Raw genomic sequence first — 18,269 nt, forward strand, 5'->3', positions numbered from 1 at the left:
AAGCAGGCAATACCTCCTAATCCTTCCTGAACAGCTTCACCAACTGGGGATCAAATTATCAAACTCATATATGTCCAAGGGAGTCGTTTGCATCCAGCTCCCAAATATTGTGTGGGGATTGGAAGAGGACCTCCTTAGGGGAGCATCACACTAGTTTCTGATGTCGAATTCTCACCCTTTTGTGCTCTGCTGGCATTTCAGAGAGCAGAACTATCTCCCATGTCTCTTCTCATGTAGACACTTAAAACATTCCCAAGAGTTGCACATTTATCCCTCTATGAACATCTTAGGACCAAGTTCTCAATCTTCCTAATGCTATGGCTCTTTAATACAATTCCTCATGTTGTGGTGACCCCCAACCATAAAATTATTTTTGTTGCTACTTCATAACTCTAATTTTGCAATTGCTATGAATCATAATTTAAATCTCTGTGTTTTCCAATGAACCTAAGTGACCTCTGTGAAAGGGTCACAAACCCCCATGGGTGTCACAACTCACAGCCTGAGGAACACACACTGTATAAGGAAGGTATGAAAAGAGATTCTTGTGCTCCAGTTTCTCCCCCTAAGAAGAGATTTTGTATATCTGCACTAATAGAGAACCCATGGTTGGCTACCCACCCCCACACTGGATCCACCCACTCATATCCACCTCACAGGCTCAAAAAGGGATAAATCATGAGCCTAAGTATGTCTCAGAAAAAAATAAAAGACAAAGACCAAGCACACCTCACAATTTTCACTGAGAGAACATACAGAATCAGTGTTATGCCATATGTGACAATCAAAGATTGACTATGCTAGCAACCAGCCAATCATCCCATGCCATAGCCCTTTGGTGACTGGCTCAAATAGGTGGGACGTCCAGTGTCAATGTCTTCCAGCCCCTAACTCTCCCAGTCACAGTATGTCTGTGTGAACACATGTTATGGCCCAGTGCAGTGCACCATGGTGTTCAGGGAGTGCTCTGTCAATGAGCAGCTTGCCTTGGGAGAGCCTGCTGTGCAAGCAGTGGAAGGTTTTCAGAACCTCGCTCACAAGGATCTAGGACATGGATGTAGAAGAGATGATAAAGTTAGGATGACCATAGTTATCAATTTTCCGTCATGGTGACTAGTATGTGGGAGATGGTTACGTAGTCTGAGCAGCCTGTAAGTGGAAAAACTGTCATATATCTGCCCATCTCTCCACAAGACAAAGGTTACCTAAGTTTATGAAATATGAGAAAAATCAATTCCTGAGAGATGAGGACACAAGAGCAGCTATCCATTTATCCAGGCTACTTCCCTTCAACACTTCCTAGGAACAGCAAAGTCTCATATGCTATGAGGCCATTGCTTGGCCCTGGACATATTCACCCCATGTCTGTTTTCAGCCAGAATATCCTTTTTTGATATTAAAGATACAACTTATAAAGCTAGTCTCCCTGGCTCCCAAAATTCTAAAATGACTAGGAATTGATAATAATCCACTGTGCGCCTTAGTGGCTTTCATCAGTCATACACTCTAGACAATGAAGAGACCGTACTCTACCACCAGCTTCTCCTGCACCTTGAACAGAGCTGCAAAGAGCATTGACCATGGTGTGGTGTTTATGAACCAAATGCTCTGTGGATTAACTTAGGCTCACAAGAGAAGGCATACATGGAGAATCCAGCCAGCAAAACAGCTCTTCTCGTGTCATGGATGAGAGAGCACTAGACAAAAGCTTCTGCAAATGTAAGGACATGAACTTAGAAGTAGTAACCACATAAAAGCCTGGCATGGCAGTGGTGTGCCTATAATCTCACCTCTATGGAGACAAAAGGAAACAGATCCCTATGGATTCTTCTGTTAGATGGTCTAACCTCATTTACAACTTTCAACCTCGAGGAAAGTGTCTCAGTAAGCAAGGTAAACATGACACAAAACAGAGGTCCTGGGGCCTGGAGAGATGGTTCAGTGGTTAAGAGCACTGACTGCTCTTCTGAAAGTCCTGAATTCAATTCCCAGCAACCACATGGTAGCTCACAACCATCCATAATGAGATCTGATGCCCTCTTATGGTGAGTCTGAAAACAGATACAGTATGCTTACATATAATAAATAAGTCTTTAAAAAAAAAGATCTGTCTTATTCACACATGAATAAACACATGCAAGTGATCTAAATCATACATACAAACTCAAACATCTGTACCCAGATACAAACACACACACACACACACACACACACCCCACACACACACCACATAGATCGGAGCCATGAAATAAAGGAATAAGAGAAAACCATTGATTAATATTTCATTTTTCAGAAATTATAGTTATTACCAGCACCTGATATTCATGGTGCCAGGACTGAACCTGAGGGTACTCTCAAGATGTAGCTATGAATTACCTTAGTAAGGGGTTTATAAAGGCAAAAAATCGCAAGTGTATGTACTTCCTGCTTATGTGCTACCAGTCACACATCTGGCCTACATGCAGAAAAGCACACATCCCTCATGCTGCCAGGGGCAAGCAAGCTTGTTTGCAGGAGTGAAAACACATGGTTTGTCATCTTGCCTAAACAAATCAGGTAATTTCAAGAATAATTCCCAGCATTCCTGGAAGCCCTCTGTCCTTGGCCAAGTGGGAGTCACAGGTTAGAGGCGTTTTGTTTTATATTTCTATGAAGCATAGTAATTTTAAGCTTTTAAACATAATATTCACCATCATGCCACAATATTCTATTTTCTCTGATAGTTTTTGTTTGTTTTCAGTATATCTAGGAAATATGTATTTCTTGATCTACATACCTTAGACATAACTGATATTTTTAAGTTAAAATGCAAAACTACCTTGTGTATTTTTCACACTGTTGTTTTTGTTTCATGTGTTAGTATAATCACACATAACTTGAAGCACTAAAATGTACAATGAATCTGGCTGCATGTCCTGTCTCTCCCACGACTGGGTGACTCTGATTCTCATGGTCAGTGGGAGAGACCAGACCTACTCCATCTTGGGTTCAGGCTCCATATTAGAGGACCTGACCTAAGGTTGAACTCAAGTAAACCAACAAGCCTGCATCTAACTCTAGTCTCCTATTAATTAATTGGGGTTCAGAGGTCCATCAATGAAATACGTAAGTTTTATGTTGTTCTCTTTTTCAATCCACAGTATTTCTCTGTGCAAGCCCTGGATGTCCTGGTCTGGTTTGTAGACCAGGCCATTCTTGAACTCACAGAGATATGCCTGTCTCTGCCTCCCAAGTTTTGGGGCTAAATGGGTACACCACCATGCCAGGTATAAGTATTATTTCTTTTTCATCCTTTATATGCTTACATTATGTCTGTTCTAGCATGTTCTTTCTTTTTACTCAAAGCCTCAACACTATAATTGATTCAGCTTATGCTATGCCTTCCTCTCAAGCCAATATCACAGGATCTGTGCAAAAATAAACAGCCCTATGATCTAGACTCGAAATTCTGATGTGGCTCCCAACTCAGAACTTGATATCCTTCCAGAGGATCAGAGCTGCACTCCAAATACTGATACCTCACCATTTGAAGCAACCATCTTTAGTGGCACATATTATGCTGGGCCTCCTAATAAGCAGTAGAAATAGAAGTGTGCTTCTAGATGAGACTTGTGGACTTCTGTTCTGACAAAGAACTAGGCACAGTGACTTGTAATAGGTGAGTTTTTAGCTTGCCCAATTATTCACAGTCCCCTTTTCATACACGAGACCCATTAAAGTAGACACTTGCACGATCAGACACAGGAGAATTTAAAATCTCCAACCTGGACTACTCTAGTGACTCTCATATGAAGAAGAAAAGAAACAGAGATGTCACATCCCAGAGAGTGACACTAGATTCTAAGTAAGTAGAAGCAGTTTGGTGGCAAATGTCACACAGTCACAGCATAGCCACCTACTGCAAAGATTTACTGGTCAGTAAGACTGAGAAAGTCTGCTCTGGCTCAGACTAAGCAAATTCTGTGGCCTTGACCCTTGACCAGCAGCAAGCACAGCTCTACTGGCGCCTTTCCTGAGACTGTTGTAATTTATTTGAGTTGTGCTCAGGCCACCACTGATAGAGAACAACTATCCTATTTTGCTATTTAAACACGTTGGGCAGAGCATCCTATTTACAGAGGACTCATAAATAAGCGGCCGTGGATTGGAGGACTCTGAAAACAGTGTTAAGAAGGAGGACACCATAAGCCCTGTCCTGTCCTTTCTTACCACACCATGTGGAAGAACAGACAGGCTCAGCTGGGCCTTTTTTCAGTTCTTCTGGCCTTCCTGCCTTCTGTGTCCTTGCTCGATGGAGACCCGTGAGTATCTCCAAAGTCCCTCTTCTGTTTCACCCCTCCTCCAGTCAACCCCATCCATTTCCTTTCACAGTCCCTTCCCCTGAAAACCTCCCTAAATTGTTTTTGCTTTTTAATTAACAAATAATTGTATATATGTTGTCCAACCTTAGTATTACATGATTCTGGGCAATCTTTTTCCAAGTTTAAAGCAATCAGTGATTTAGAATAGTATTCCCCTTATTACTGAACCAGTAGTGTCTCAAATCTCAATGGTTAGAGACATTCTCGGGTGTTGAAACTATTTAATCGCTTTGAAAAATAAGCATTTAAACTATTGACATTCTTGGTTGGAAATGTGTAGCCTGTGGTTTAACCTTGAGACAGCTAAGACTTCAGGCACATCAGAACACTGTGGATGTTTGTGTTCTAAAACAATACATTTGTTAAGAATAAGACCTTGGATTAAACTACCAATAGAACTTATTGGGTGTCCAAAATAACCACAAAATTAGGATTATATTGGTGAGTGACTTGTTTTGTATCTATAATCAGAAAAATATATTTAAGGTGGTAAAAAAAAGCAAGCTAGCAATAATTTTGCATACTGTGATATAGCAGTGACAGGCTAGATTTTGTGGGACAAAAATCTCTAATTATAGGAAAAGGTAGAGCGTAATTCCTACAGATAGCCTTTAGAACTTGCTCAAGTATAACATTGGTAAATTATGCAAGTTTGAATTTCACAGTCACATTATAAATCTTAGGTTGAAGAGTATCAGAAAATGAAAACAGGGTATTGAGCTATCTTTTAAGAATTAAAAGTAGGCACTAGAGAGATGGCTCAGTGGTTAAGAGCACTGACTGCTTTTCCAGGTCCTGAGTTCAACTCCCAGCAACAACATGGTGGCTCACAAACATTAGTAATGAGATCTCATGCCCTCTTCTGGTGTGTCTGAAGACAGTGACAGTGTACTCATATACATAAAATAAATAAATAATTTTAAATAAAAGAACTAAAACTGATAATGAAAAAATCATGATTAATTTTTATGGAAAGAATAATTATTCCTCTCATATTTTCATCTTAAAAAATAAGAACTTTCTAGAACTTGGGTGCTGGCTGCTTAGTGGAGAGAACGCATGCTATTTGCACCTGCCTCAGCAGGTATCACTGCCAAAGCTGATGGTTGATGAGCTGATAATTGTTTTGCCACTCTGCTGTGTGGCAAGCTGTGACACTGGTTACTGTGGTGAAAGTCCAGGTATAGACAATGTCATCCACTGGCTGGAACTCCTTCCTTTCCAGGAAGTACATGGTGCTGGTCCCTTCCCAGCTCTACACTGAGACCCCTGAGAAGATCTGCCTCCATCTCTACCATCTGAATGAGACAGTGACTGTCACAGCTTCCTTCATGTCTCGTCAGGAAAGGAGAAACCTGTTTGATGAGCTTGTGGTTGACAAGGACATGTTCCAATGTGTTTCCTTCATTGTGAGTACTAGATGCCTGACCTGATTTGTTCTATATACTTATGAACATGTGAGTTAATGTGTATATATATTATCCATATACATTTCTCAAAAAGGTTAATCTAGAAGCATATCAGTGAACTCAAAACAATAGAAATTTAAAACATTTGCCCAGTAAACAGATAGCAGAGATCACTCCCCCCCAAAATGAGATGAGCCAAAACTTGTGCATACGCTGCTTTCCCATGGAATTCCCTCAAAAAGCCCACTGCCCAAAGAAAGGTTTACCAATTTATTGTACTTTCTGCTGGTGGGTCAATAAACTTTCAAACACCAGTCTAGCTAATTAGGACCACATCGCCTATGCATAATCCTGATATCCTGAATAAGTGCTGGCTTTCTTCTCTGGGACCTTTGTCAAGACATAATTCCTACCACCATTAATACATTACCTTTCCCTCTACCTCAGTTTCAGAGATAAAGCTAATCTTCTTTCATTTCTTAGACCTAATTTTCAATCAAGACTGTATTTACTCCATAAAATCGATGGTGTTTTTGTTGCTCACATAAACTCACAATGACTTACACAAAATGCTGTGTTTTCTTTTCATCCTCTTTTTTCCTGACACTATTTTGTCCTCCATGTAATATTTAAACAGACACTGATGGACCCTCTATTTTGTTCCTGTGAGGTGGAAGGAGAGAAGGTTAGTGAGGTGATCTAAGAAGTGCAGAGTCAGATGGTGAAGGGTCTTATGTGTTCCTGTTGTTCTCAGATCCCTAGATTCTCCCCTTCTAATGTGGAGGTGTCTCTTGACATCAACATCAAAGGGCCAACACATGAATTCAGCAAAAGAAATTTGGTGCTTTTGAAGAACAAAGAAAGTGTTGTCTTTGTCCAAACAGACAAGCCCGTGTATAAGCCAGGACAGACAGGTATGAAGCACCACAGTGGGCAAAGGAATTAAGACACCATCCTGAACATGGCCCAAAGAAGGCATGGATCCTTGGATCTCACTAGAAAAATCTGTCTCTCTTTTTCCAGTTAAATTTCGGATTGTCTCTGTGGATAAAAAGCTACATCCCCTGAATGAGTTGGTAAGTCTTTTACCTGCAGGTATTGGTGGGTTCTCAAGACAAAATGACAACTTTTATTTAAAAAAAAAACAGAAAAGCAATAACAACACCAAAAACATTTCATTGGAACTGGCTTAGAGTTTCAGAGGTTTAGTCCACTATCATCATGGCAGGGAACAGGTACTAGAGGAGCTGAGAGTTCTACATCCTAATCTGCAGACAGCAGGAGACTGTCACACTGGGCATAGCTTGAGCATTTGAGACCTCAAAGACCACCATTCAGTGACATGTTTCCACCAAGAAGACCACACCTATTCTATCATGGCCACACCTCCTAATAGTGCCACTCATTTAATCAGCTACTCATTTAAACACATGAGCCTTTGGGAACCATTCCTTTTCAAACCAGCAAAGTTGTTGACTCCCTTCCTAGTACTTTGTGTGACTGTGGAGTACATGTTCATTTGAATGTGTGTGTGTGTACATCCATGTACTAACCAGGAAACAATCTGACAATCTCTGGTGTCAGTTTTAGGGTGCCATACAACCTGGGCTCTGAGTCACAGTCTCTGATTGGCCTGGGAATTGATGATCAGGTTAGGTTAGGCTGCCTGGCCAGTGACCTCCTGAAAAACTTTCTGTTCTGCTTGCTTCTCCAGCTGGAACTGCAGGCAATACTTGTACCTGCTTTTTATGTGGATTCTGGGATGAAGCCCCAGTCCTTACACCCTGGCAGCCAGCATCTTGCCAACTGTGTCTCCCTTCCTTCATTCACCTCCCAGATTCATAATAGTTACAACACTTCCTTTTTAGTTAATTACTTAATTTACATCCCAAACACACTTCCCCCTCCCAGTGCCTCCCTCACATATTCCCTCCCTTAGTCTCCTCTCCCCTTCTCTGAGAGGAAGAAGGCCTCCCCTGTGTATCCCCACACAATGGCACATCAAGTCTCTGCCAGATTAAACTCATCCTCTCCCACTGGGACCAGACAAGGTAGCCATGATGACTCAGCTGCCTGTCTACTACATATGGGGGGTAGAAGGGGCTCATTCCAGCCTATGAATGCTCTAGGGTTGGTGGCCCAGACTCTGAGAGCTCCCAGGGGTCCAGCTTTGTTGGCTCTGTTGGTCTTTCTGTGGAGTTTGTACCCCTTTTAGGGCCTTCAGTCATTCCCCCAACTCTTCCATAACTGTTCCTGACCTCTATCCAATGTTTGGCTGTGGGTATCTGCATCTGTTTCACTCTGATGCTGGGTAGAACTTCTCAGAGGTCAGCGCTTCCATTTTTATTTAGGGTGAGTTCACTTCTATGAAATAATCTTTTAAGAATTTCATCAACTGCTCCTGGATATTTTGTATAAATTTTAATATCAGGGTACACTTCTTCAATCAGCCTTGGAAATTTTATTGAAGTGTTAATAACATGTATATTGATTTGGAAAGAGTATGAATCATTTAATAACAAATGATTCTGTCTAGTGCATATATATATATATATATATCTTACCCATTATTTTAGGTTTCTTTTTATATATTTCTAATAGTTTGCAATGTTCCTAGGCCTCCTGGATTTCTTAATTGAAATTAAGTTATTCCCCAAATCATAGTTTTCATGAATGAATGAAGTTTATAGAATTCATCATTTTTGCCCCATTTTCAGTGCAATTAAAATTTTTCTAAGTATCCCATTATTTTTGTATCATGTTGATCATGCTGAATTCATGAGTTAAAAATGACTTACTTAGATTCCAACGGTTTTTGTGTGCTGGTTATAAAGTGCTCTTGCTACTACTCTTTAGGGTTCATTTCTCTGCCACTTAAAGAATTAAAAGGTAGGTGATGAATTGGCTTACAATTGACATTGTTACTAGATATTTTAAGTTCATTGCATTTTGGCTGAAACTCCCATTCTATGGCCTATTCTGTAAATATATTGTACTAGCTGGGTGTGTGAAATTTCCAAATCAGTAGTTCTTGTTCTTCCTAATACAGTGACCCTTTAATGCAGTTCCTCATATTGTGATGGCCCACAACCCCATTTTTTTTGTTATTTTTGTTACTACTTCATAACTGTAATCTTGATAGTTATGAATCACAATGCAAATATTTTAAAAAACAGGTTTTCCAAAGGGGTTGTGACCTGTTGTCCTAAACTAACATTGTTTTCCTTGTGTTTCAGTTTCCTCTGGCTTACATTGAGGTAAGAAACTGAGATGTTTTATAATCAGAGAGAACTCAATCATATGAAATAACCTGGTATGGGAATATTGTCTAACTGCTGTGCTTGGGTCAGCAGCCCTATGCCATTTGAGATAACTGGTTTTGTTATTTCACATGTCACTTGTATTTCTTCCCTCCACAAAAGAATACTACCAAGTTCCCAAATGTTTCCATCACCAACACTGTGATCCTAGGTGCATTGTTGTACTTAATACTTTATTGACTTAGAAAGCTTACAACCTCTTTCACAGGATCCGAAAATGAACCGAATTATGCAGTGGCGGGATATTAAGACAGAGAATGGGCTTCAGCAGATGTCCTTCAGCCTGGCAGCAGAGCCCATTCAGGGCCCCTACAAGATAGTGGTGCTCAAACAGTCAGGGGCGAAGGGAGAGCACTCCTTCACCGTGAAAGAATACGGTATGGACTGAGAAGACCAAAAAGAGAAAGCAGGTGTCATAGGTTTCTGGTTATCACAGGATGAATTATTTTGAACAAATTGAGTTCCATCTGACTCTAGCTAAGGCTGTCCATCTAGCAACATGGGTCTTCCAGAAAGTTCTGGGATTTTTCAGAAGCAAATTACTTGGGTTTTGTTGTTGTTGTTGTTTATTTGGTTTTCTTATTTAAGTAGATATCACTGTAGTTTTCAGGAAGTGATATAATGTAGAACCACTCAACATTCTAACTTTATTGGGATGAGACATGCCTTAATAATGTGAAATCACCATTTCTGGACAGAGACTGAGCATTTAGACAACTAGACAAGTCATTCACATCTGAGTGTCTCCTCTCTCTCCCAATAGTGCTTCCCAGATTTAATGTCGACCTGAAGGTCCCAAAGGCCATTTCTGTTCACGATAAAATACTCAGTGTGACTGCATGTGGGAAGTGAGTTACCTGCTTCTGTCCTTCTATCCTTAAGAATGTACTCAGACACAGAAAATCCCTGGGATAATGTCTCATTGTAGAATACGTAGCAATGCTATGGTTGTGTCCTTTCCCCACTAGAATGTTTCCCCTGTGGTGTTCGTTTGTGTCCCTTACTCTGCATTGATTACTTCACAGTCATTCACTGCATACCTTGCTGATATCAATGGATAAAATCAATTGTATCAGTCAGTAAAGAGTTCCTGCCTTTGCAGAAAGGAAGGGACCTAATAAGGTCCACTGACCATGTGAAGAGAACACAGACACTAAATCAAGGAATCTCACTGCCCTCTTATGGGCCGAGAGAAAGAGCAGAGAAATAAGAGCCCCCAGTCTGCCTCCAGCTCAAACCACTGCCACTCAAAGTTAACCTTGAGACACCTCAGTCTTCTACTTGCATTTCTGCACCTGAAAAAGGAGGACATTGTACTACAGCAACTAAAATGTCTATGTAAGTCTAGAACCATATGAGAAGGAACTTGCAACATTTGCCTGAATGGAAGACACATACCTTAACTCACAGTTGCTTGTGGTTACAATGGGTGTGCTCAAAAACTAAAATGATTGAACAAAGGCAAAGGACTGAGGAGGTTTGTTGGAATACCTCTGAGTCATTTCCCATGGTTCCCATTCAACTCATTCCAACAACTTAGTAGTTGAGGATCCTGGTTTGCTTACTTAATCTTTTTAAGAACCACAAAAGGGAGAAAGCCATGTCTTCCATAGGTTCTTAATAGGGCTAATTTTTTATTATTTATTAATTTATTTATTTACCTCACACATTCTTAACACATAGAGTTAGAAGGTACCAGGAGCTAATAATAATGCACCATATTTGTTGTCATTATCAAACTACACAGAATCTGTGAGAAGACAGTGGGTCTCTGCTTTAGACACACCCTTGGTCTCTGTAACTTTATCTCGTGACAGATATACCTACGGAGAGCCTGTCCCAGGCCATGTAATGATAAGCATATGCCATAAGTATCACTACTCTAACTCTAAGACTGAGTCTGGATGGAAAGAAGTCAACTCCACGGTGAGTGAATCTATTCAAAGGCCTGTTTTAAATATCCAAGGTTAACGAACAGAAAGACAGACAGCAAAGACGAGAGAAAACGCATACCCAGATATTGAAAGAGGATGTTCTGGGACCTGGTCTGTAGCTCAGGGATGGAACACTAGCCAGGCATGTGTGCAATCCCCAGAAGGACCTTGCTGATAAAAGTGATAATCCTGGGACCCACTACTATTAAAGGGATATTTTAACAGCTTTACTTGGCCACCAAATTTATTTTGAGTATATATTCATTGTATGAAATAGTAGGTTTATGACATTTCCATACACGCATGTCATATATTTCAACCATATCCCCCTGTCCCATTGCCACCTCTGCTCTCCTTAGGTCCTCACTCTTACATGTCCTTCTTGTCTTCCTATGTAACCACCACTACTTTCATGACTTATACACTATTCTTAGAAAGTATATTTCAGTTAGCACATATAAAATATAAGTTAGTTTTTCGAAATAATAAGCTTCTTTACGAAGTATTCATTCACATGCATTATGTACTTGGTTGCCTCCTTCATGACCTACCCCATTCTCTCCATCTCTCCTCCCGCCAGACCCTTCCCCTTCCCAGATGGAAGAACTTCTACATTGTCTTCTGGTTCTGTTTTATTTTAACTCCCACATGACAGAAAACATGCACTGTTGTGTATTGGAGTCTGGTATATTTTATAAAAGGTGATAATCTTTGTACCCATAACATTCTATTTAGTTTTGATTATCAGTTTATCAGCTGGTGGATTTACTTGCCCAGGACTCACATAAATGACAAGCCGTGTTTGGGGCCATATTTTGATATGCTGATATAGATTCCTTTTATAGATTCCTGACAGCTGATCATATGGTACCTTGACTTTTCATTTTCTGAGGAGCGTCTATACTGACGTGGGTAGTGGCGGTGCAAGTTGTAATCTCACCCACAATATATGAAATGTAGAGGACATGAGGCTCTTGTGCTCACAGATAAGCCTTAGAGAAAACAGGAATGTTAAACACACAAGCTTGTCTCCTCAACAGAGGAGACAAGGCCACACCTGAATCTATTCCACACTCTTCCTTTATGAGTTTTATCTTAAAAAGTTTCCCGGTCAATAAACTCCATCCTTATGGGAGACCACATTTGTACTTTACAATAGCCTCCATGACCTCTATGTTATCTGTAAGGTCAAGCGACTCCTGACTCCTCAGACTTTTAAATTCATCTCAGTCATTGTCAGCAACCATTGGTTCTCTGTAGCTCTTGATCTAGGAGTGGGGTTTTGTAAAATTCCCCTTTCCACCACATTAGCAGGTTAACTTGTTTTACCATTATTTAAGTCTTGTTCAGGCAACCACATTGTTGGGATTTTATGGGTGAGTTTTTCCCTGTTGTGTCTAAGACACTATTTTTGCAACAGGCATTCTGGTGGTCTTTTACAGTCATTCTGATCCTTGTTCCATGATTTTCCCTGATCCTTCGATGTAGGGTTTGTGTTGGGGATGTATTGTTGGGGTTGGGCAATCATAGTCAGTTCTCTGAATTTTGATGGTTGTGGATCTCTATAAAGGTCTTTGTCTCTTGAAAAATAAGATTCTTTGATGCAGTGAGACCCACATGCATCTGTAGGGATAAGGATCAGTCTTTGAATACAGTAAGGAGCCATATTGATTAAGGAAAATGACAGGAGTAGGTTGCTCTCTGTAGAGTCTATGGGACTGTTGAAGTTATCCATTTCTTCTTAGTTGAACATTTGTGTTTTGGATGAATGTAGACATTTGTCCACTTGTTTTAAGTTTTCTAGATTAATTCAGTACAGGATTTTGAAGTATTCCCTTACATTTAGTCCAGATCTCGCTAATGTCCATGTAATGTTTCCCTGCATATTCTGATTCTATTAATTTGGGTCGTTTTCTTTCTTTCTTTTGGTTGTTGTGCCAAAGATTGGTCTTCATCTTATCTACTCAAATAACCATGTCTTAGACTCATTGATTCTTTGTATTCTTTATTTCTGCTCCACTAGTTTCTGCTCTGGTTTTTATTAGTTCTTGGTATCTGCCAATTGGATTGAGATTGGATTGACCTTTATTTTTTTCTGGATCCTTGATTTACATCATTGAGTCATTTATTTGTGTTCTTTCCTTTATTTTTACCAGCAGATGAGAGTTAGTCATGTCTCTCTTGCTTTGAATGTCTTCCAGAGGATTTTGTGTTGTATTTATTTTCACTAAATTCCAGGATTTTTATTTTTTCTCTCTTAAGTTCTTCTTTGATTCATTCATTATTCGGTAGTGTGTTGTTTGATTTTCATGAATTTATGTAATGTCTATAAATCCTCCTGCTGTTGATTTTAAGCTTTATTGCACTGTGGTCATATAGGGTGCACTGGGTTATTTCAATTTTTCTGTATTTGTTCAGATTTGGTTTGTGTCTCACTACATCATCTTTTTAGGAAAACTTCCATTCACTTCTTTAAAGAATAAATATTCTTTAGTGTTTTGGTGGAATGTTCTATAAATGTCTATTAGGTTCAAATGATAAATTGATGTCATTTAATTCTGATGATTCTGTGATTATTTTTTTTTGTCTAGATGCCCTATTGGGGAAATTGAGGTGCAGAAATCAGCTATAACTACTGAATTTTGTTTCATCTGTGTCTTGAAATCGAGTGGTATTCTCTTTATGAAAGTTTGTGTGTTAAATCTTGGTTCATATATGCTTATAACTGTAGTGTCTTCTCAATTAATTGTTCTCTTTATCAGAATAAAGTGTCCTTTATCTCATCTAATTAACTTTTTTCTTGAAATCAGTTTGGCCAGATATCATAATAGTAATTCCTGCTGGTTCTCTGGTCATTTGTTTTGAATATTTTCCCATCCCTTTGCTCTAAGGTGGTGTCTATTTTTGAAGATAAAATGAGTTTCTTGAAAACAACAAAAAGACTGATTTTGTTTCTTAACCTATTCAACTATCTTATCTTTTTTGATTGGAGAGTTGAAGCCATTGATATTTTATCACTGAAAGGTGTGTGTTGGTTGCTGTCATTTTACTTTTGGTACTAATTTTTTTAATACTATTTTATGTTTCTGTAATTATAGTTTTATTTGTTTTCTTTCTATAGCCTACTGGCTTTGCCTATTCCCCTCTTCAGTCCAAAGTATTGTTTTTGGTATTCTCTGTTGAGCTGGTTTGGGGAGCATGAACCTTTTTAACCTGTTTATAGCCTTGCAATTTTGTCAGTTTTAGGAACTTTTTGAGCCTTGTCAGTTGTTCATGTCCTGAGCTTTATAAGTCTTGTATATATCCTGAGTCTTAGTAAGCCAGAAAAACAAGATTACTGCAAGACCTTTCATTTTGCCATCTGGAGTCCCATTTATTTCGTTCACTTCCTATCACTCCTTTGAAGGACTCAAAAGGATGGTGTCTCCTCACACTCAGAGTCACCATCTCAGAGATAACTAATTCCTGTGCTCACTTTCAGGGCTTTAAACTCTCATTATCCCATCTCCTCAGGAGTAGTTGAAGTGGAAATGTTTAGATTCTGATGAACTTTCTATACAACACCCTAACAGTTACTATATTTTAGACAGATGATCAATTAATGAGTGTGTAGTAGTAAAATCACTCAATATTATTGCACCCGGATCTATCTATCCTTTACTTAGTAGCATTTCTTTTGTGAAATATGATGTATTTCATGTTTACTCAGTATGACTATTTTATTTCTTGTAACTAAATTTGTACAGGCCAATTTTATCATATACAAGTATTGATATTTCTGTTTCATTTTAGCTTGGATTTTCTTGATCTGTTCCTTCCTATCCTTTCTCTGTGTGTGTGTGTGTGTTTGTTCTTTTTTTATCTAATTAGCTAAATTAGCTAGACTTTTTCTGCCATAAGGTATGTTTTAATTTCATTAATCATACAAATAACTTTCTATAATATCAGAGGGCAAACTGAGGCCCTGGGTGAGTTCACAGTGCAGCTTGCAGGTGACCCTTCTTGCACATTACAAGGAGATTGGGTGGGGAAATCTTCCTAGGCTTCTAGGTAATTTCACTCCTCTCTTCCTGTTCAATGGTCTCTTTGGTTGGCAGGGTGTACTTCTCATGCACTTCAGTTTTCTTCAGCTTGGTCTTATTGAAGCTGGTGAATTCCCCAATGGCCGACATGTTTGCAATTTTCTAATAAGTTGTGGAATCTTGTCCCAAGTTTGTGCTCCAGCTTTTCCCACTGGCATTTTGCAGCTAGTGACCTAGCCTGTGTCTCTTAATTAAAGAGTCAAAATCATTTATACATAGGGGTATTATTGATATTTATGTATTTATTCCTATGACTGTATTGGATGTCCTGGTTGGTTCACATACTAGTTATCTTTTATTAACCATCACATCTGTTGATGATTTTCTCACTCTTGTTCTGAACTGATAACCTTCACATCTTCATCTGCTTGTTTAAATCCCCTTTGAAGTCAATAGTCATTTCCAAAACTAGACTATTGGATTATTTGTCCAACATTATGACAATGTGCATATCCTAGGATGCAGTTAGTGAAAAGCTGCCCTTTGTACATGTCAGCCTTCCCTGCTTGTTCATGTTTACTGCAGTTCTTTCCTTTAATTAAGCAATTTATTTACTTCTTATCCTGTTCACAGCTTCCCCTCCCTCCTCTCCTCCCAGTCCCTACTTCTCACCTCTTCTCACCCTACACACCCACCTCTCCTCCCCTTCTCCTCAGAAAAGGGAAGGCCTCCCATGGGTATCAATCAACCTTGGTATATCAAGTTGGAGACTACGAACATCTTCTATTGAGGCTGGACAGCTGAGGCAGTCCAGAAAGGGGAAAGGGATACAGACAAACTGCCACAACAGCAGCAAACCAAAGTTGTTAGAGCATTGTAATTTAAATGAAATAAAGTATACTAGTAAGTCAATAATAATTGTAACAATGAAAATGGCAAAATTAAAATAAAGCAAGCTGTAAAACTAAAATCTAATTAAGAACAAACTAATGATTCTGGCAACACTTTCACAGTTAAGAATAATGTCAATTCTTTCTTATGAAGACTTTTCTAAGCACCATTTCGCTCTTGAAATGGATTTCACTTTACTTACTGCCACTAGGTATCAAGCCAGCAGTGTCATACCTGCTAGCAAAATGCACCATTGGGCTACTTCCATGCCTGTGGTTACTGTTTTAAAAATAGAAAGTAATTATTAAATTCTATTGGCATGCAAATTAAGTGCTTCATACTTAATAATTATGAGTTTACTTAAAGTCCTTAATAAGTATCACTTAATAAGTAATAGGCAATCATTATTTTTATGGATGACCAAGCCAAGGCAACATTGTGACTAGTCATGATCATGGCACAGAGCAGCATGGTGTTTGAGCTGAGTCCCATGCTTATAACCAGAGCACTATGCACTAAGTATTCATTTTCTGAAAGAAGTCCTTATGCATGGGTTTGAGTAGACCATCAGTCTGAGCAGTCTGTCATATTACCTTGCTTTTATCTTACATATCAGCTAGACGAAAATGGCTGCAGCACACAAGAAGTCGACATCACTGAGTTCCAATTAAAGAAAAAATATTACACACACCCGCTTTTTCATGTAAATGCAACTGTTACAGAAGAAGGGACAGGTATGTGGGTAACCAAAGAATATAGAAAATGAACTGTGAAAACTGACACCTTTCCACATTGAGATGGTGGTTCAAAGGATGCAGAAAGCAAGCAAGGCTCTAACCAGTTTGGGCTTTCAATGTTGTCACTAATTTCTTCTTCAGGATTGGAGTTCAGTAGATCTGGAACAACTAGAATTGAAAGAATCAGAAACAAGCTTGTATTTCTGAAAGCAGATTCACACTTCAAACAAGGGATTCCGTTTTTTGTGAAAGTAAGGTGTTTTCTGGTTCCTAGATGGTTACTCTGTAAGATGGTACCTCAAAACCAAGGCCATTCTGCTCGCTATTAAGCATGTCGGACATCATTGGGTGCAACACAAGAAGTGCAGCTTAGTGGTGGAGTTTGTACTTCCCATGCCCATGTGCATGAGTTCAAATCCCAGAACTAAACTGAATACTTAGAAAGGTTATCAAGAGGCTCCAAATCTAAAGCATGTGCTGCAGAGTTTTATTTATAACTACTGTTGCTGAAAACCTTAAACCCTAAAGTGTCACTGTGTTTCAATGGTGACACAACATGTGCTACAGACTCATAACAAATCCACACTCTCCATTAGCCTCTGCGTCCTCACAAGTTGTTCTTGTGACTGTGTCAGAGCATCTACTTCCTTTATTTTACACAATGGATTCATTGATCATTTCTTATGGATAATAGGAAAGTAGAAAGGACTTATAAAGCATCTGTTATGAAGTTAAGAATATGATACCCTCAGTCTTTATACTTTTTCACAGCACAGCTAGTTCTACAGGTATAGATTTTTGGAAATCAGCTTTTGCATACTGAATTAGATGGTGCATCTTTGGAATCTTTATATAATACTGGAACAGGGTTTTCTCTTACAATCTGTGTCATATTTCTGTGCCTAGACTATACTTTTCTTCCTTGTTCAATTTAGGTTGGCCTAGTGGATATCAAGAGAGGTCCTGTCCCAAATGAGCAGGTCTTCATCAAAGCAGATGAAATTAGCTACACCAATGTTACCACTACTGATCAGCATGGCCTGGCAAAATTCTCCATAGATACCACCGGCATCTCAGGCTATTCCCTCAGTATCAAAGTAAGTCAGAAACGAGGAGGGCATAGGACACAAGGTGCGGCTTTGCAATAGCAAGAACTCAATAATGTGTAGCTTAATTTAAAAAATACCCCATGCCAAACTTCTTTATTTTAGGGCAAAACAGAAAAAGTTTCTGATCATTAATAAAAGTATGAGCATATCTTGTGAACACATTTTAAACACAATATTTTTTCATAATATCTTTTACTTTGTTTTAAATAACTTAAGCTAGGAGCTTCAAGTAAAAATTATTAAAAGTCCATTTTTATCTCTTTAGTTAAGGATAGGTACTGCATATCCTCAAATTCATTCCCTCTGTACGATACCAACATCTCCATGCTTTGTCTTTTAACTGGGTTCCAGAGGCCTTGAAAGTTATGGCCATGATTTTTTAGTTTCTCTTATCATTCCTTAAGTGTCATAATAAATTTTCATTACCTATAATCCCTGGTATTTTTCTTCCATTGTATCTAATCTATTATCTTCCACTTAGTTTTT

General features: G+C 39.0%; 1 protein-coding gene and 1 pseudogene across 1 annotated transcript; one reads left to right on the forward strand and one right to left on the reverse strand.

Annotated features, from left to right (window-relative positions):
* The first annotated feature begins 4,215 nt into the window (after window positions 1–4,215).
* Window positions 4,216–18,269, forward strand: part of LOC127677611 (murinoglobulin-2-like) — a 41,094-nt pseudogene continuing 27,040 nt past the window's right edge.
* Window positions 15,071–16,205, reverse strand: LOC127677213 (thymosin beta-10-like). The gene is made up of 2 exons (XM_052172364.1): window positions 16,200–16,205; window positions 15,071–15,208 (listed from the first exon to the last, which is right to left on the reverse strand). Exons 1-2 carry the CDS (start codon window positions 16,203–16,205, stop codon window positions 15,071–15,073), a joined length of 144 nt encoding a protein of 47 aa, XP_052028324.1.

The sequence above is a fragment of the Apodemus sylvaticus genome, chromosome 2 (genome assembly GCF_947179515.1).
Source record: "Apodemus sylvaticus chromosome 2, mApoSyl1.1, whole genome shotgun sequence".
Classification (NCBI taxonomy): domain Eukaryota; kingdom Metazoa; phylum Chordata; class Mammalia; order Rodentia; family Muridae; genus Apodemus; species Apodemus sylvaticus.